General features: G+C 41.7%; 1 protein-coding gene across 2 annotated transcripts in view; it reads left to right on the top strand.

Annotated features, from left to right (window-relative positions):
• Positions 1-20,579, top strand: part of trappc11 (trafficking protein particle complex subunit 11) — a 171,654-nt gene that overhangs the window by 34,476 nt on the left and 116,599 nt on the right. For both annotated transcript variants that reach the window (XM_077578862.1, XM_077578861.1), the window contains exon 9: positions 10,915-11,056. In XM_077578862.1, coding sequence (XP_077434988.1) covers positions 10,915-11,056 — 142 coding nt within the window. The remainder of the gene's footprint in view (positions 1-10,914; positions 11,057-20,579) is intronic.

The raw sequence follows: 20,579 nt of genomic DNA, 5'->3' as shown, positions 1-20,579 counted from the left end.
AATTTCGCCCCACTTAGATGGGTGTGACAATCAGTGGATCTTATCTTATTGGATTTGGATTTGGACATTTACAGCAGGAGACGGCACGGTTTTGTGTTGAACACAGCAATAATGTCCTGATAGTCCAGAGAATCGATCAATTCTTTTTTGAAAGAAAGCAGGGACAAAGAGTTCAAAGAGTGGTGAATACATCCCCGGGGCGTGCGTCGAGCACTTCTATGAGCGTTTCCTCGTTGGCTTTTGGCTTATTTTTGAGCTGCTGCACAAACACCGTGTGCTATGCGTCCCCCACGGAGATGGAAAAGTGGTCAGAGACGGATTGGATGTACGCGCTTTGTCCTCAGCGCGTGACAGGCAGCAGCGGCTATCATGCAGCCGCATGTGTCACACGTACTGTGGGCCCGGGTTAAAAATGGGTGGGCCAATGGAAAAAATTCTTTAACTTTACGCCTTGAATTGAAATCTATTAATAATAGATGCAGTCACCAGGTTTGACAGATCACAGTGTATGTGCTATTATAATCTATTTACATTTCTCCTCCCACTTTGCCAAATAGTGTGTAAATGCCGCATCTTGCATATTCATTGAGGCAAACGTACTACCTGGATTAGGGCTATTTTATAATAATCATTATAATAATAATAATACATTTCATTTAAAAACAGCACCTTTCAGAACACCCAAGGTCACTTTACAAAGCATAAAAACACAGCAAAAGTTGAGCTAAAACAATAAAAATGAAGCTATTGGAAAAGCTGTTTTAAATAAGTGGATTTTGCACATTTGAAAAACACAGTCCTTAGTGCACACTATAAGTAAATTGGGTTGTACATTTATCTGTGTGTTTTTACTGTGCTATGAGGTCCAAATGCTCCTGGTCCGGCCCATCTGTCAAAATTTCAAACCCATTGTGGCCCGCAAGTCAAAAAGTTTGCCCACCCCTGCCCTAACCTGTTTGACATCCTTCCCATCTCTGTCTCTTTGCCTTGCCAACCCAGTATAGATCAGTCTCTCCCTCCTTACTATCCAACCGAGCATACAAATCATCGTAAACCCCTTGTTTGGCCTTTGCCATTTTTACTTGCCCCCTACGCTGCATTTCCCTGTACTCCTGTCTACTTTCTTCAGTCCTCTGTGTCCCACTTCTTCTTAGCTAACCTCTTTCTCTGGATCCACTTCTGCACCTCCTCATTCCACCACCAAGTCTCCTTATCTCATTTCCTTCTAGATGACACACCAAGGACTGTCCTACCTGTCTCCCTAATCACATTTGCTGTAGTCCAGTCATTTGGAAGTGCCTCCTGACCATCCAGAGCCTGTCTCAACTCCTTCCTGAAAGTCATACAGCACTCTTCATTTTTCAGCTTCCATCATTTTGTCCTCTGCTCTGCCTTTGCCGCCTAACTGAACGAATAGTGTAATGGTTAGTGCGCTTGCCCTGTAAGCAGCAGGTTCCAGGTGTTTATTGAAGAATTGAACATCCATCCAATTTCCACATGTAAAGAAGACGCAGTTGTACTACGATGGCTGACCAGTCTTCCGTAGCCATTAAGTGCTCCAATGCAGCGCTCCAGAGTTTTGTGGGCGGTGAGCGCAGCAGCTCAGACGAGAGGGCCGCAGCAACCAAACGGGAAGAGGCGGGGTTTTACTGTACTGGGCATTTTATTTCTGCGTTAGAAAAGCAGCCAGCAAAATACCTAATATTTCATAAAAAATGACCTCGCCATGGTTTCAAAGGTATGATTTTATCATTATATGCCTATAGTTAACTGTCTAAGGGCTTAAAATACAAATATATTGACCTTTTGCCCGTGACGTTACAGCCCTCATGGGAACGCCCCCTACGGGACGCTGGATGGCATAAGAGCCACTTGCCTTTATTGTTTGAATCTCGTACAGCGTAAAGTCCTTTATCTAATCGATTATCTTATAAAATGGTCATATCTTCCCGTGCAGTCGGTTGTACAGACAGACAAAGGAGTAAACTAAATGTTGCTTTTTATCGCATACCTACTAATGAAGACAAAAGACGTCGATTGATGGCAGCAATCAACAGAAAGAACTGGCAGCCCACAAAGTGTTTACGGATTTGCAGCGATCATATTTTGCTAGGTTAGTAGATAAATGTTGTAATTAGTAGGTAAATGTTCATACATTTTACTAGTAAACATACACTCTAACAAAGATTGCAACAGAGGTGTCGAATTGCGTGTTTCAAATCACATTAACGAGCCAGATAGTTAGCGTAACTGCACGAGCACACAGCTTAGTTTTAAAATGTACCTTCTTCAAAAGCTTGCCACTACAATAGTCATTTTTTCCATGCTAGTAAACATAGTAACATAACATTAACACAGCGTTTCAATATAGAACTGACTATGTAAATATAAGTCAGTTAGCATGATAAACAAGTTATACCTTTGCATTACAAGGTATATTGTTCCCCAGTGTGAGTTTAGCATCTCTTCCCAGAGACTCAGCCGACGACAAGCTTTTGAATCAGAGAAGAGACGGCTTTGAGTAGATAATGATATAGGTTGTGCGCTGTGAATTCTGGCAAAGTCGGCGATTTGATTAACTTGCTAAAAACAGCAGGCGACAGAAGGTAAGGGGCTGTTTTCAAACTAGCGATCTCCAACTTAAGTAAATATCACGCTCTATGAGTCCCGACTAAATGTGCAACTTTGACTGACAAGCAAACTTTGCTTGAAGTAGTAGATTTTATGGCTCTATGGGCAAAAATAACTTTTAATTTGTAAAATAACAGTCACTAAGTCACTCTTGGTCACGTCCACTTCCATTCAACAATCATTTCCTTCCGCCGTCCGTCATAGGGCAGTCACGTGATCATGTGATGTCGGTGCAAATGGTCGTTTAACTCTTTGACTGCCAGACGTTTTCAAAAACGGGTTGTCGCCAGTGCCAGCCGATTTAAGCATTTTGAGTGATCTTTCAAGGTCCACAGAAAATGTTGTGTTTGGACTATGGAAACACACATACTACCAAATGAAAGATTGGACTCTCAGCTTTCATCAGAAAAAAAAGTTTGTTTCTACCTTATTCCGTTCTTCAGTAATCAACAATAGAAAATGGTTACTTTCACCGAAATTCTCTCTTTTGAAACAAAAAAGAGCTTTTTGTGAAACGATGTTATTTCATGCACTCTAGTGAATTGTACACTTCTTTTTGTCCATGAATGATGCCACAAACACCTAAATAGTGCTTTACTTCTGTAAAACGCTTTCACCAACAATGAAAAAGTGTTTTTTGATTGCAAAATACGTTTATTACCATTCAACAGTGTAACAATTTGACAAAACAATTTCGCAAACTATTTACAAATGTGTGCAACTATGGTACTACTTACAATTATGTGGATGTTTCAAATACAGTTTTTCCTTTTGTAACGCTCTCCTGCGTGCAAGGAGACGCCAGGACTCGCACAACAGTTTACTTTCACTTTCACATTAGTCCGTTTTGCGTGCAAACGTTACACTTTCTTGACGGCCTTTTTTTCCGGGGAATAAAAAGCAAGTAGCAGACTGTACACACTCCTCCGATGAATATGCATTGGACTCGGGGCACTCTCCGTCGTCCGATCGAACGTCCGCCTGTGCGTGCTCGGTTGCGCTCCGCGTTACGACACCGTCATAGCCGCCGCGTCAGCGGTTCCAATTTCGCCGTCAAGCTCGGATTCACCTTCATCATCATGGATATCAATGTACTATTTTAGCGTTGGTCGATGCCTTTCGTCTTGTAAGTGTAGAGCTGCTTGCAAACGCTCGCCATTGCCCGTTCCCTCCTCCATCTAGCTCCATCTAATGTCTTCTACTGCCGCGTCAATGCTTTCCAACCACGGAGTCACCATCATCTTCATCATCGATGATGATGATCGTCATCAACAATGTGCTTTTTTAGCGATGCTTTTGGTCTTTGAAAAAAACGGCTCTGGCCTTAGCTCCTCGCGACCGGCCGCCATTTTTCCTTTGTTTTCCATTCTGATCTCCTGCTCAACGCTCTAGCTCCGCCTCTACTGACGCCCACCCGATCTTGTCAAAAGAGAGTCATCGCTGCCCTCTAGGGGCCAAAAATAGTCATTAGGCTCAAAAAACCTGCTTAAAACTTTCAGGAGAGCTCCGCAAGCCTTCCCAGCACCCGTTTCAAAAAAAAAAAAAAATAAATGGGAGGACGTCTTTTAACGTCTTTGGCGCTCCTCCGTAGGTTTTTGCAGAACGTCATTTAACGTCTTTGGCAGTAAAAGAGTTAATCAAAATTTTCAGACTTAAATTTTCCAAGCTCTTTTGGTAAATTAATACCCAGATACTTCATAGATGTCGTACTCCAATGTATATTACAACTACTCCAATTTATATTTCAACTCTATCTTATATGTTGACTTGGCTCTGTCGCCGACAACTTTCCGTTGTATCTCGCGTGATCGTGCATGTTAATTTGGCATTAAAAACAACAAACACACAGAAAGTGTGCTCAAAAGAGAAGCAAAAAGAAATCTCTCCTTGTCCATTTTCGCTGCAGTGAGTTAAGCGTTAAGCATTATGACGTTTTGCTGACAAGTAACCGGAATTTTATTTTGAAACTGCGTCAGTCTTCATGTCCCACTTGATGTGTTCTGTGCTAGTTTGCCATTTGACAGATGCCGAGGGATGCATCGTACGTCAAAAATAGAAAATAGGTCTATCCATGCGGCGGCCTCTGGCTCGACGCAGCTGGTCCGCAGTCAATCCGCAGTGCAAACGCAGCCGGTGTAATTTGAACAAGCTGGTAGAATGGAAAGGAATCGGAGCTATCGGAGCGGAGCAAAGCCGCAACACACACGCATGCGGTATAATCCCGGGGTAACTTTATACCCTGACAATTAACTAAACTCTTGAAAATAATCCATTAATATGGGCAAAGATAAATTTGGATTAACCATCCATCCATCTATCCTCTGCCGCTTATCCGAGGTTGGGTCCTTGGGGCGGCAGTTTTAGGAGAGAAGTCCAGACTTCCCTCTCCCCATCCACTTCAACCAGCTCCACCGGCGGGATTCCAAGGCGTACCAAGGCCAGCCGAGAGACATACTGTAGTCTCTCCAACGTGTCCTGGGTCGTACCCTCCCCTCCCGCCGGTGGGACATGCCCGGAACACCTCTCCAGGGAGGCGTCTAGGAGGCATCCGAACCAGATGCCCGAGCCACCTCAGCTGGCTCCTCAATGCAGAGGAGCAGTGGCTCTATTTCCGAGTACCTCCCGGATGACCGAACTTCTCATCCTATCTCTAAGGGAGAGCCCAGACACCCTACGGAGGAAACTCATTTCGGCCGCTTTTATCCGGGATCTTGTTTTTTTGTTTTTTACCCATAGGTAAGGGTAGGGTAGATCGACTGGTAAATCGAGAGCTTCGCCTTTCGGCTCAGCTCTTTGTTCACCACAACGGACCGAAACAAAGTCCGCATCACTGCAGAAGCTGCACTGATCCGCCTGTCGATCTCCCGCTCCATTCTACCCTCACTCGTGAACAAGACCCCAAGATACTTTTAACTCCTCCACTTGAGGCAGGATCTTATCCCCGACCCAAAGAGGGCACGCCACCCTTTTCCGACTGAGGACCATGGTCTCGGATTTGGAGGTGCTGATCTTCATCCCAACTGCTTCACACTCAGCTGAAAATCGCTCCAGTGAGAGTTGGAGATCACGGTTTGATGAAGCACCACATCATCTGCAGAAAGTAGAGAGGCAAAGCTGAGGCTATCAAACCGGACCCCCTCAACGCCTCGGCTGCGTCTAGAAATTCTGTCCATTAAAGTTATGAACAGAATTAGAGACAAAGGGCAGCCTTGGCGGAGTCCAACCCTCACTGGAAACAAATCCGACCAAACTCTTGACACGTATCAGGGGGCTCGGTAGCCTGTACTCCCGAAGTTGAACGCCTTTTCCAAATCCACAAAACACATGTAGACCAGGACTTTTCCCCCTTTATTGTATTGAATGCTCTGGAGATTGTATATTTCTCAGGTTTTTGGTGGATTATTTGCCTTTACTGACTTTTGGTGTACTGGTGCGAGCATGAGTAATCAACTTGTCATGTCGTAAGTATGCAATTTCTCCCCTCTCTCTTGCAGCTCTCAGTTCAGGCATCAGTTCTTTTATTTTCCTTTTAATGGGTTATTTAATGGGCAATGGGTTATTTACTCCACTTCATCCTTGAGAATCTTCACTCCAATGTGCGAAGACAACTCATTCTCCAAAAGGCTTGCCCAACACTGGTGGTGGTAAAGGTGTTCCAGAGCATTAGAAGCATTTTTTTTTGCAATTACAATACAGTAATAAATGAGCAGGGTTTGTGAGGGTTACTTTTAAAATTTATTCAGTTTCAGACTAGTTACAATACCTGCAAAAAATGTAGTAAGTAACGTTTTCCAAGTACCATCATATTAAAATAATATAAAGATTACTTTGGATTACTCTCATCTGAAACTTTTTCTTTGTTAAAGATAAATCGGTCCTTCAGTAAGCCAAGTATGTTCCAAACCGTAAACACCGGTCGCCACTTCTTCCTTTCGTCCGTGAACCCTTTTAAACAGGCCATGTGCCCGACACGACGTCAACAAGTCTCTTGCTCGCTCTCACTGTCTCTCGCTCGCCCACCCGCCTGCCTGCTCTCGCTCTCTGATTACATAACGGTGGCGCATGTATTCCGTTACTCCCCAAGCCTGGAAATGAAACATCGTCATGCAGAAGCATGACTCAAATTTACAATGTTATCAGAACATCCAAGAATAATCGCTTAAAGGTTCTGATTCCAACTGAATATGAAAGATTTCAGACATCATTTCAAAAATTTCTGTCCAGTATCCACAAACCTTTGGACACAGAGCAAAACTATGGCTGAGTGTCCTCTGATAAGAAACATTTCACACAGGTGGAGGAGATCTCTGGATAGATCGCATGTAACCTTGATCTAGAAAAATGAAGACGATGCAATACCTTAAACTGGATTAAACAGTGCATTACAAGAGCATCTATTAATATACTTCAACCCTTCTTCCCATTGTGCCTCAGTGATAGTCATACACAATTATTTCTCCCACTTTGATTTTATTAACACAGACTAACTGGCTCCAATAATGACAAATCAGCATCGACACGAGAGATTAGTTTCTCTGAATTTGGATCTTATATAAGGCATTCATTAATATTGGTGGGGGCAAGAGCCTCAATGTCGTGCCGATGTCCCTAATCTGTAGGTATCTGAAAAAGTCACGGAAGGTTGTACATTTCTTGAACGTGCTTAAAGTAGCACAAATGAGCATTTCATTTTCGTTGATTATGGCAGCACCTTTGGACAAAAGCGGTATTGTTTTCACTTTAATTTCCCTTGAAAGAACCACATTTCCCATGAGGCCAAGTGCATATCATTGTGTAATCCGGACGTCCAAGGCGTCCGCAGTTGGACTGAATTACATTGTTTCTAGTGGCTATTGTCTATTTTTTCCTTATACAGCACTGTAACGTTTCTCAAGTATGTTAACAGCAGACAGTGGTTGTGATCTTACCTTCTTTGTTGTACACACAAATGGCTGCGCAAACTTTCACTTTTCACATACAATTATACCCGAAAAGAAAAAGGGCTGGCGGGATGAAGCCGAAGTTTATTCATTCCCATTCCCAGAAGGCAATAGGACGCAGATAATCAAAGTGGTAATTCATCACATATCTAGTTGTGTGGATTATCAAGTTGTTGATTGATGCAAAAGTTTGTCTTCCCAATAGTCTTTGTTGATCAAAACATTGATTTGTTCTTTTGTTGATCAGTTTGGTCCAGTAGCATTGGGTAGCTAAGGATAAATGGCCGCCCGCATCCAGCCACACCCTTCAGTCAGTTTCTTCTTCATCTCGATTTCTGTTCATCGCTGTGACAAGCACTCATCTCCAGGCTGTTAAGCTTTGTAGTCAAGTTCATTCCCATTCTGTTCGGGGCAATGTTGGATGCAGCTAGGTCGTTCTTCACCTGTGACATGTCGTCATAGGCCTTGACAGGCCGGCTTGCACTCCAGTGATGGTGCTCAGAGCCACAGTGGCCATTTTCAACGCCTTTTTTTTTGCCCATCCTGCATTTTTCTGACGATTCGATGCAGCCAGAGGGCTCTGATCCCGAGCAGAAGCATCCCAGCCACCAGCGTAATGAACAGGTAGATGCCTTCTTTGAGTGAGGCTAGACACAGCGGCTGCCATTTTCCCCAGATATCTTTTGCAAATGAAAGTTCCACCCGGACATGAGCATTGACCAGGTTCAGTTCTCATTGTTGAAAAGATCTTGTTGAGAGCACTTAAATACCAGTTCACTAGTTCCATGTCGTTTTACAGGCTAGATTCAGTACTTATTTCAGCAATCGTAACAGCTCCCAAGTGACTATCAGTCCTTGAGCAAAGATATCAGGTTCAGCTATGTTTATTTTGTTATTTTTTTAGGAACACCAAGCCTTGTTTACAGTTCAGGGTTTTCACCCAGATTTTGAAAAATGTCATCATATTGAGAAGTTATCGATTTTCATCAGTGTATCTGTTAAATATAAGTTCTTTATACTTTTTGTTTTTTAAGCCAGCAAATGTCCCTGTATTGGTTACTCCAAAATTCAAGTTATTCCATTGGTTTACACCAGTACAGGAGATCGAAAATTATTTTAGTGTAGTTCTGATATAACTTTTTACAAATACATGTTTCCCTCTCAAATCATATTTCGATTTTCTGACCTGGATGCGAATTTGCAAGTTATAAGGGAGGCAGTTTTTTTACGCTTTATACATTGTCTGCACAGTCCTAAAGTTTATTAAATCATATAATTTCAATAATTTTGATTTAATAAATAATTTGTGTGTATGTGCATTGTAAGGAGCGTTGTGTAAGATTCTTACTGCTTTTTTCTGGATTACCATTAAAGGATGTAGGCGGCTTATATAGGTATTTCCTCCAAATTTCATCACAATGGGTCAAGTAAGGCAGGATCAGCGCGCAATAAATTATTTGAAGGGCCCTCTGATTTAATGTTTAATGTTTTGGGCTCTAAATAGAATAGATGTACTTCTAGCTAGTTTTTTTGTTGTTGACTTATATGAGTATTCCATGTTAACAAGTCATTTACTATTATTCCCAATACCTTGTGTTCTCTAACACGTTGGATATTCACATTGCTGACTTGAATGTTTATAGTTTCTTTAAGTCCTTTTTTTTTTTTTTTTACCAAATAACATTTTTTTTTTTTGTTAAGATTCAATGACAATTTGTTTGCATTAAAACATTGTTGCAGCTTGTACAAGTCTTCGTTTACACTTTGGGCCAGCTTGTTTAAATCCCCACCTGCATCGAAAATATTTGAATCATCAACAAAGAGTACCATTTATGTATAGTATAAATAATTTAGGACTAGGGGTGGGAATCTCTGACATGAATCCAATTAGATATGTATCTCGATACACAGGTTGCAATATAATTGAAAAACAATATATTTCAGAGCAGAACGATTTGATACGGTTCAATTAAGTTTTGGGAGCGATACGATTTTTGATTTGATACAATTATATCAATATAATATCAATATAATATAATATTAATATTATAGTTGACATTTGTTGCTTGTAGACATCATAAAACACCACAAATTCTTACAGTATCTTCAAACATGTTAAAAAACATGTTAAAAACGACAAAAAACTTATATATGTATATTTTCATATACTGAATCAATTATTTAAATAGACCGCAAAAAAGGGCTGGGCGATATGTCTGAAAAAATATATCACAGTTTAAATATTTACAAGTCGTTATTGACAGATACAATTGTTTTGTTTTTTCTATTCAAAAAAGGATCAGGAAAAGAAAAGGCTGATCATTTCAAAATATAAATATTTAACCTTTAAAAAGACACCAACACAATTAAACAAAATATGCGCACAGTACAAAGTATTTCAAAAACGTAAATTTGAGACATGAAATAAACCTAGCCACCTGATTGAAAAATAAATCTATTAAACACATTTTTACCACTTAATATAGTGGTATAGTATATCCCAAAACTGTTGCCTAAAGTGACCATCTCTTTTTATCAACACTTTTTGTTTTTCTTTTGCCATCACATTCATTTTTGATTTTGGTTAATGTACACATTATTTTATTTTCCAAAAAAAAATACTATATGATATATATATATATATATATATATATATATATATATGATATATACTCTGTCAAGGCACTGTCGTGTTTAGCCAAGTCATTCCTTACATCCAAGATTGACGTTTCCATGCTTTGCTTCAGAGACGAAATCTCGCTCCGAATAGCAGTTGAAACTTCAGATATACGGTTGTCCAGGGCATTACACACATCGGACCTGACTGTGTTCACCTCCGTCCGCAGCAATGCTATAGCGGCGAGCATAGGACCATCCCCCGAGGGCTCAACCTCATCGGGTGACTCTGGATGGTGTCTGGGCCTGCATCCGGCACACCGGTCTTTTTAGTTTTTGGTTTACCCATATTGTAAACAACTCTTGTTGATACAAATTACGCTATCACTAGAGTCAATTTGAGTGGCGTTTCAAGCACTTGGACAAAACTTTGAAGCACAAATTTGACGAGCTCCGTCGAGGCACGTCTTCATTCATTGCTCCTAACTTTTTCAATTTTTTAGGTACGACCAACGATTATATATCATATCAAGAGATTTAAGTGCAGAATTCGAATATATCAATATATCAATTAGGACCCATTTGCCTGAGCCGGTCACATATGGTCCGTTCCACCATCTCCGTGCCGATTGCTCTTTGTAACACTCTCAAAATAAACTCATAAGTTCTATATTAAAAAAAAATTATGCTTTTAATTTGATAATACAGATTTTGTGTGTCTTCTCAGGTTCCAGTCCTTTGGTGAGCTGTTTGACGATGCAATAAAATTGGGTCTGGCTGCTATACAGACACAGAACCCTGGTTTCTACTACCAGCAGGCTGCCTATTACAGCCAGGAAAGAAAACGACTTGCACTTCAACTCAGTCAGGTAAATTTTATACTGTATGAATGAGTAATGAATGAAACTTTCTTGAGCTTACTCCAACACCCCATTTACAGTAATTTTTTTTTTTACTCATTCATATCATTGCCCAGTTTTCTGGCCAAAAATGAAACAAGGATTTGTCAGAAGAGTCTAACCTGGGAATAGCCAGATTGATAATTGTGATTCACTCCAAGGAGTTCTTCACATTATCAATCTGGAACTTCACTCTCGTCTCAGGGAGAAAAAATAAAAAATAAAAAAATACCAGATAAAAATGCACGAAGTGCCTCCCGCTTTTGAACATTCAACAAGCAAACGGTGATTAAATCTGCGAGAACAGAATTAATTGCAGTGTCCATTCCATCTTAGGTGTGTTTGTTCACCCCGGCGTCTGTGCTTCCTGGTTTAGTCACAGCTGCATGCCCTAAACGCTTGATTGGTCCGACCTAAAACAAAGGTCGGTTGCGAACGTATCAGCGGGAGCAGTAGAAGATGTATTCTCGTAGTATTTGTGAACCAACACCGTGAGAATTCAACATGCTGGCAAGGTTAAGAAGAGTGTAAATTAAGATTGAGCTATTTTTTATTTTAGATCCCTGCTTTCCTAATTTTTTTTTCAGTCCATTCGTTTTTAGTAGCGTGTCCCCTCACCAAAGGTTGCGGGTGAAATAGAACCAATCCCAACCTGGACTGGTCACCTGTCACTCGCAGGCGAATAGAGACAAACAATCCACACACCGATGAAAAATGCAGTCTTCAACTAAAGCTGCGAGCAGCTATAAAGGGCCCCTTAGCTCGGGCCACTTTGGGGTACTTGTACATTGGGGTACTGGCACACAAGTCACCATTGACATTGGTCACTCTGGAAATGTAAGTTGTAGACGCCCTAACCTGGACAGTAAACATCCGTCTGACTTTCTCTCCGCTCAGCCAGCTTTAATGTTGTGTGCTCAGCGCACTTTAGCCCACATTAGGAGAGGCAAACCCCCACTGCCCCACCCCCACCCGGAAGGAGATGAAACCTGACGTGCTGAGGCGCAGTATTTGGCGATAGAGGACGGCATTTTTCTTGCCCATCACGTCAACAAAGTCACATTCAAATGAACGAAAGCGGCTGTCGTTGGCGTTGCCCACGGTATGTTCTTATTTTGATACTTAATCGCTTAAAAAATAAAAATAAAAATCAGGCAATGAGATGCCAGAGATTATTTTTTTTTTTATTCTTTATACACAATGCCTAATCAAATACTGGAAAGTCTTGTATTGCTTTGATTTATTTGAAAAAACACAGCTGGAGCGCTGTGTTGAACGATATGAGTGGCCCAGGCTGGAGGTGGCCGCCTCTGAATTTTGTACACAGGAAAAATCCTGGCTTTTATTTTTTAATTTGTCGGGAGCGCTACTGAACCATTTTTTTTAAATTAAAATATTATTTTTTACAGGCCTGATGTGTGTATAAGTCTCAATTGTTTTAAGAATGTTAAGAGTAGACGCTAAAAAATAACTGTCCCCCCCTCGCATTTTTGCTGAACAATGCATTGGCATGGCAACAGAATTTCACAGCACGACCACTACGGTGAATAATAAGTTTGTAGACCTCTTCAGTCTTGTACTGCCATCAAAAACGAATAAAGCAGGTTTTACTGTCACGGTCAATCATCAGAATTTGCGGCAACTTATTGTCCACAACCTTCGCCGAAATGTCACAATATTTGGTCTGAGGCATGATCAACATTATGACAAATTTTCAACTGGATCCGTTAAACGGACTCGGCGAAACAGATGCAAATGTTAAACATGAAATTTCTTGTCATCACTAGGTGGCGCTATATTACCTTGCTCTGCAAGATGAATTCTCCCACATCTTGTACCCAGCCGGTTGATTTTCACCTATCAGAACCACTTATGGTTCAGACCAATCAAAGAGTGACATTGTGTTTGGGGCAGGATATGCAGCTGTGACGAAACCAGGAAGCGCTGATACTGTGGGAAACAAACTAACCTAACATGGACGAATGGATGCTGCAATTAATTCTGTTTTTGCAGAATTACTCACCGTTTCCTTGTTGACTGTTGATCTGCGAGAGACGTTTCGAGCATTTTTAGCTGGTTAAGATGTTCATACTTTTTTCCCCCCTACGATGAGAAGGAAGACAATATTTTCATCTGTTGCAGTGATTGGTCAAAACAAACATGCACAACATGCTGCATCATCCAATCAGCTCGAAGTATTGTACAGAATGTCCCGCCTTTCCGGAGTAAATCGACGTTGAGCAGTCCCAAATTGATATTGTGGAGAACATCTTGAGTGAATCACAATATCAATCTGGCTATTGCCAGGTTAGCGTTATATTTAAAACCGAATATTGTCATATAGACACCTTCAGGTCGTTACTATTAACATACTTGTGAAGTTTTGGATTTTTTTTTTTTAGCTTGTGTAGATGAGTTTTTAAGTATTTCCTTTTTCCTGCTTTAGGAAGTATGAAATACAAAATGATATGCTCCGCACCTGTCATATAGTATTTCAAAAGCTTAAGATGCTTTCCCCCTGTTGTGTCCCAGGTGTTGACATGGCACAGGCCAAGTTTGAAGTCAATCAGATGAAGTGTCTAGAAGAAGTGAGCAAACATATGACATGATCGGACATTCGAAAAAATCATTGCTCACGTCATTTATCATATGGCTTCGAGACTTTTTTGTAGGTCTTTGGCTCCTTCATATTCCTCCAAATTTTCATAGATCTTGCTGAAATGTTTAACAAAGCAGCCCTTTGCTCTATTTTGGCTCTACACCAAAAAGCAGTGCATCTCCACGGCCACCACCCGGGAGCCCCTCCTCACCTTGCCAGTGATGTCATGCTAAAGCGATTGCACACAGACAAAAACAATGGAGAGCGCAAACAATGGTTTGTGCCTGTTTATTTCAGCCTGAAGACATTGAATGAATATTGCAGCAATCAGAAGACTGCATTCAATAATGATAAAGGTTTGCACCTCCTCAAAAGTCCAAGCATTAATCTGTTTGGAAGCCATTGTTGTCCTCTCTTCATCGTTAATGGCAGCTGTTTTCCCGAGGTGGTGGTTTGGGCAGCTGCACATTGATATCCGATCATTGGCCTCCAAAATAATTACGTCACGTTTTGGAACTGGGCTACATTTCTTAGAACCACAAAGGAGCAGGTACCAGAAAAAGCGAGTAGAGCCGGGTAGATTTGTTGGTGGAGACTGGCCTTTTGCAGAGTAGAGTAGAGTAGAGTAGAGTAGAGTAGAGTAGAGTAGAGTAGAGTAGAGTAGAGTAGATACCCTACCCTGCTGCCCCTGCCTCGCAGAGAGAAAGTATCGGTCTGATCCTCGGCTTGACTTGCAGGTGAGCCATTTGGAGGTAACTGTGAGGGAAATGCAGGATTCACAGTGGGGAGGCCCCCTCTTTCCAACCAGGTCATCACAGGCGGTTTCTTCGCTTTGCCTACAGGGGCCATCACTGGTGATTCCGGGTGCTCCCATTCGGCCTGTCACTCTCTCCCAGGGTCACTCTCTCCCAGGGTGTTCACGCACCTTGCTCCCCTGCATTCGGGTGGCATGAAGGTGCTACCTTACCTGGACAGCTTTCTAGTCTGCGCACCATCTCATGCTCAGACACCCTGAGACACGTCTGTACTTCTGCGTCATGTGCCACAACTTGGCCTCAAGGTCAACCTAGAGAATTTCTCTCTCATTCCCTCTCAGCGAACTTTGTTCATCGTGATGTCATTGGATACCACATCCATGACTGCCCGACCATCCATTTATAGGGGAGACGATGTTCTGCACGTCTTCTCACTCTTTCGCGTTAACAGGATGCAGCCTCTTGTCCTCTTTCTGCGGCTAATGGGCAAACAGAGGGCCCTGACGGCGCTTGTTCAGCTGGGCCTGCTGTCACTGCATCCATTGCAACAGTGGCTGATCAGTTTATGTCTGAACCCGTTGCTGGACCGTCGCCGACGACTCCGTCCGGTTGCTTCCTGGTTTTTCTTGCACCATAGGGCCGTCAGTCTTTCCTGTCAGCGGGCATCCCTCTGGGTGTGGTGTGTGGTGCCAGCCCGCCGCGTTGTTGTCGCCACCAATGCCAGCCTCAGCGGGTGGGTTGCAGTTTGGCAACACAGGCCAGTGGTCAGCAAGGGACAGCTCGCTGCACATTGTGCTAGAGCTGTGTGTGGTTCATTTGGCTTTTATTCAATTTCTGCCCTTCATTGCAGGGCGCCATGTACTAGTACGCTCGGGCAACACCTCAACCGTGTACTACATCAATCATCAGGGCGGTACAAAGTCAGCCCAATTGCTACGGGCCTCATAGCGGCTTCTCAGATGGGCCGCCCCTCGCCTTGCCAGTTTACGTTATCTGTGTTTCTCCTGGACGTTGTCAACCAGGTGGCAGATTCTCCTGCTGTTGTCCGCCTCCGGGGGATTGGCGGTGGTAAGCGCCATTTGGATTCGCTTCGGCAAGCAGTCGGTCGATCTCTTTGCCTCCGAAGAGTCCACTCACTGTCCCCTCTGGTTTTCTCTTGGAAAGCAGAACAGTAACCTTGCTCTGCAAAATTAATTATTGCGGTATTTGTGAGTTCACAAACTCCCGAGAATACATCTTGCCCGTTGATTTTCACGGATCCAAACCACTGGTGGTTCGGACCAATCACAGAGCGGCATTGTGTTTGGGGGCGTGATATGCAGCTCAGCTGTGACAAAACCAGCGCAGATGCCGGGACAAAAGAACAAACCTAACGTAGACAAATGGACGCTGCAATTATTTCTGTTCTTGCAGAATTACTCACCATTTCCTTGTTAAATCTTGAACAATGAGAGGAACTTCGTGCATCTTTATCTGGTAAGGTAAAAATGTCCGTGCTCACCAATGCCACAGCTCTTTCCACTCAGGTTGAACCACTCAGGTTGTTTGCGGAGTGTTGTGCCGGCTGCGGGTTGGACCCTGTAGTGTGCCCAGTTCTTGCTGTTTTAGAGTGCCTTCAGTCTGTTTTGGATAAGGGGGGTACCCCTTCTACGCCTCTTCTACGCTCAAGGTTTACGTGGCAGCCATTCCGGCATGTTGCTGTTGATGGAAATTCTGTAGTCCACAGACTCGTGGCCTCCTTCCTCAGGTGAGCCCTTCGTCTTCGTTCCAGAAACCCGTCTCAGGTCCCTGCTTGGGACTTTCCCTTGGTGTTCGACGCGCTGTGCAGGTCCCCTTTTGAACTGTTGACCGAAATGGAACATTGATGGTTGTCTCGTAAAGTGGCGTTTCTGCTAGGAGTTGCATCCGCTAAATGGGTGGGGGGGCTCCACGCTCTGTTAGCCCCACGTGTCTTCATTGGCACCCTGATGGGGTGGGAGTTACACTGTGGCCGAATGCCGCTTTTGTCCCCAAAGTTTTATCTGGCTCTCAAACCAACCATCCTATTTGACTCGCTCGCTTTGACCCCCGTCGGTGGAAGGGGATGTCAAACCATGCCTTTACTGTCCTGTAAAAGCGCTCCGCTCTTATGTGGATGCTACGGCGTGATTCTGTAAGTCCAGCCAACTCTTTGTGCCATACGAAAGGCGGTGCTCTCTCCAAGCAACGTCTCCCACCTCCTGCTGTACGCAATCACTCTACCAGGGGTGTTTCTACGTCATGGGCCATTCTGAAGGGCGTGCTGCTTCCTGGGCTTGCCTTGCACATTCTCCAGATTCTACAGTTTGGATGTCACCTCTCCTCATCCACAGCATGTGGTCCTCGGTCTTGCGGAGACCCCCCTGTGAGGTTTGTTTCCGGGTTCCTTGTGATGTCGCTGGTATTCGGCACTGCCACCTGGCGGTCGGGTGGAACAAAATAGAACGACAGTTACGAATGTAACTACAGTTCTCTGAGTCCCGATCGACCACCAGGATTGCTTGTCACTCAGAGCCCTCGTGTTTGCGCGAGAAGGTTCGGAGGGACTGCTTTACTGGTTCCATACTCTTTTTATACACAGGGAATTCGTCACCCGGAGTATTGGACTACGTGTCCTTTTGGTATGCATTTTCATCTGCACGTGCACTAGGGCTGAGTATTGCTAACAACCTCACGATGCAATATGTATCACGATACAGGAGTCAGTCACACTACGATACATATCGCGATAGATATATTGGATAGTATTGGACTTTGTGTCCTTTTGATATGCATTCTTGTCTGCGTGTGCGTGAAGGCAATTTAATAATAATAATAATAATAATAATAATAATAATAATACTGCTACTATTACCACTGATGCCGCCGCCACTACCACTACCACCACTACTACTACTACTACTACCAATAATACTACTACTATTACCAATAATACTACCACTACTACTAATAATACTACCACGACTACCACTACCACCACTACTACTACTACCTTTAATACTACCACTACTACTAATACTACCTCTACTACCACTACTAAGTAAAAATATTATCAAGTCCTAACCCCTTATAAGAAAAAAACAAAACATTAATATGCACATATAAACAGCTTCACTTATACATGCATAGATATGCCAACAGCATTGTGCATTTAGTTGATAAGCCAACACATTTACAGATATATAAATCAATACAAAGGCTTACATGTACATTTTTACTCACACTCCAATATTATAATATATAATTGAATATAATAATTAAAACACACCTTTGCTTAATATTTGTTCTTATTTTTTAATGTTTTATAGACACTTGTACCCACCCCTTTAATCATAGCCACTCTTCTGATTTTAAACAGCTTCTTAATATTGTGGCAAAGTAGGTTGTTGTGTACTTTGTACATTATTTGAGCTATTTTAAACTCAACTAGATCATAAAATGTCATTGTGTTTAATTTCATAAATAGTGAATTTGTTGGTTCTGTATATTTTAATCGGTTAATAATTCTTACTGCTCTTTTTTTTTAATTTGAAAAGAGGGTAAGTATTTGTTTTGTAAGCATTTCCACACAATGGGTCAGATATGGTAATAATGTATAATGACCTCTTATTCAAAACATGCTTTGATTTGTAAAGGATCCCCTATAATTTTGGACACTTTCATTGTAACATTATCTTCGTGGGACTTCCAGCTTAATCTTTTATCAATAACAACACCAATACATTTATTTTCATACACTCTATTTTATTAGAATTTACTATAATTGTGACTTGGTGCTGGACCTGTCTAGTGCCAAAAACTATAAACTTTGTTTTGATTAAATATAATTTAAGGATATTTTATTAGTGTCAAACCAATTTTTTCAAATTTCAAATTTCAAATCATTTTATTTCATTTTCCACAGTAATCAGAAGCTGTTTCATATTTTCTCCAGAACAGTAGAGAGTTGTGTCATCAGCAAACAAAACACTTTAAGTAGTTAAGAGACACAGCAGATATCGTTTATATATAATATGAATAACTTAGGGCCAAGCACCAACCCTTGGGGAAGCCCGTGAGAGATCATCAATTGTTTTGATTGTATGTTGTTAAACTGCTACTGATATCTGTTATGTCGATAACTTTTAATCCGTTTATATGCCAAGCAGGGATGCACGAGTAAACCACTATCTCTATCTGCGATTCAAATAAGCTCTTTTGATCCCAAAAGTAAGAACCATTTTTCTAAACAGTTTTTTTTTTTTTTATAAACTTGGAAAATTTATGTGTATGAATGAATATTTACTGAACAACCTGAGAATTGAGAATCAGTGTTTTTACCACAATAATAAAGGAACTAGTTCAGAACATTTTTTTTATAAACTCAGGAAAAATATTTTAAAATAATATCTAATACTGCTGAATACAGCACATTCAATAGGAAATAATAATGAACTACTAAGTATGCATTAAAAATTGTTTTTTTATTTGAATTGTTTTTGTTTTTTACTACCAAATGTTCTTAATTAGAGAGAGGGAAGCGTTCACGCTGCATCTCAATTCCGATTTTTTAAAGTAGCTCTTCATACGGTGTTAACAGTAGAATTCCGATTTTTTTTCACACCAGACCTGGGCCTCTTTCGTATGTGGAATTAAATCGCATATGTATGAGATGCGTCTGCACTGTGAACGCTCATCCGCACGCATCCGATTAATACGTCATCAAAAGCCTTATATGCGTTCTGCGCGGACGGCAGAGAGTGCTTGGAAGGGAGACTATTGACATGTCTGTGAAAATACAAAGCTGTTTTGAGTAACAGTGTTAACTTTATTTGTCTTTAATTTAATCCCACTACAAACATGAAGCATAAAGTTGACATTTGTGGCGACTGCAGATGGTTCATCACACACGTCAATGACGCAATGTCATCTTCAGTGAAATGAAGATATCGAGGAGTCTCCCCTCATTTCTACCTTTTCCAACCTCGCTACTTTGGCGTTATGAGATGGAAAAATGAGTTTGACGGGTTTCTGCTCTGATTGTAAACACTGACGCTCGAGGAAGCCGAGGACAGCAGCCAAACATGAGCGAGCGCGAAAACAGTCCACCAATTGCGAGTGGGCATTTGCACAGTTTAATTTGCATAATTTATGCAGGTAACACACATTAATCCAACTCCTAACTCATCCGCGAAAGGAGTCCACCAGCCCACCAAAAAGTAGCAATTTGCATATGGCACTGATAAAGGTCGCTTGCCTCGGGTGGCTTGGCTGGCAGTAAAATGTTGTGAGTCGGGTTAATTCCGTGAACACTACAACGTGACGTTTTGGGTGTACGTCACTTCACGGCCGCGTTGTGTTCACATTAGATATCGCATTTGTTTTTGTAATGTGAACAGTACATAAAAATATCAGATTTAACAAAAAAAAATCCGAATTGGGCACCACGCCCTGCAGTGTGAACGTAGTCAGAGAGAGACTGAGAGAACAGAGACTGCGTTTACATGCAGGCAATAATCCCTTTAAAACCCGAATATTGGCAATATTCAGGTTTTGTAAGGCTATGTAAACATGCGCAAAAACCCGAATATGCTCTTATTCGGGTTTTTAAAAACCTATTTTAAAAAAATCTTTATCTGCAGCTTTAGCTTCGACAAGTTCCATGACTGCCTTGGAGGTTGATCGTTTTTCTCAAAATCCATATTGATTTTCACTTAAGAGCATGTGTATCTTAATGAAAGTGTCCAATCTAGGGATATTGGTCTATAGTTAGTGAATTGTCTTATTTCCATTTTTATAAATAGGAATGACTTTTGCTTTTTTCATTTTCGATGGAAAGTGTTGGAATTTATTTCTATATTAATATAAATTTAAGTTAATAATCTGACTCCAATTTGTGACCTTACCAAACTATCACCCATCCAACAATAGCATGCTCGTTCTGCAATAGAAAGGTATCAGGAAGCCGGCATTTTCACACACGAGTGTATTTATTCCTAACACTCAAATCTAATACATAACAGCTGGGGTCCCGGGTCCCTACCCATACAATTCTATACGTCTCTGTCTCAAGCAGCCAACGTAGTCCCTTCCGAGTTGCCCCAGTGAATAGTTATACTACACAATATTTAAATGACACAGA

The sequence above is a fragment of the Vanacampus margaritifer genome, chromosome 10, assembly GCF_051991255.1.
Source record: "Vanacampus margaritifer isolate UIUO_Vmar chromosome 10, RoL_Vmar_1.0, whole genome shotgun sequence".
Taxonomy (NCBI): Eukaryota; Metazoa; Chordata; class Actinopteri; order Syngnathiformes; family Syngnathidae; genus Vanacampus; species Vanacampus margaritifer.
The sequence above is the reverse complement of the archived record's forward strand: the minus strand, read 5'-3'. Positions and strand labels throughout refer to the sequence as shown.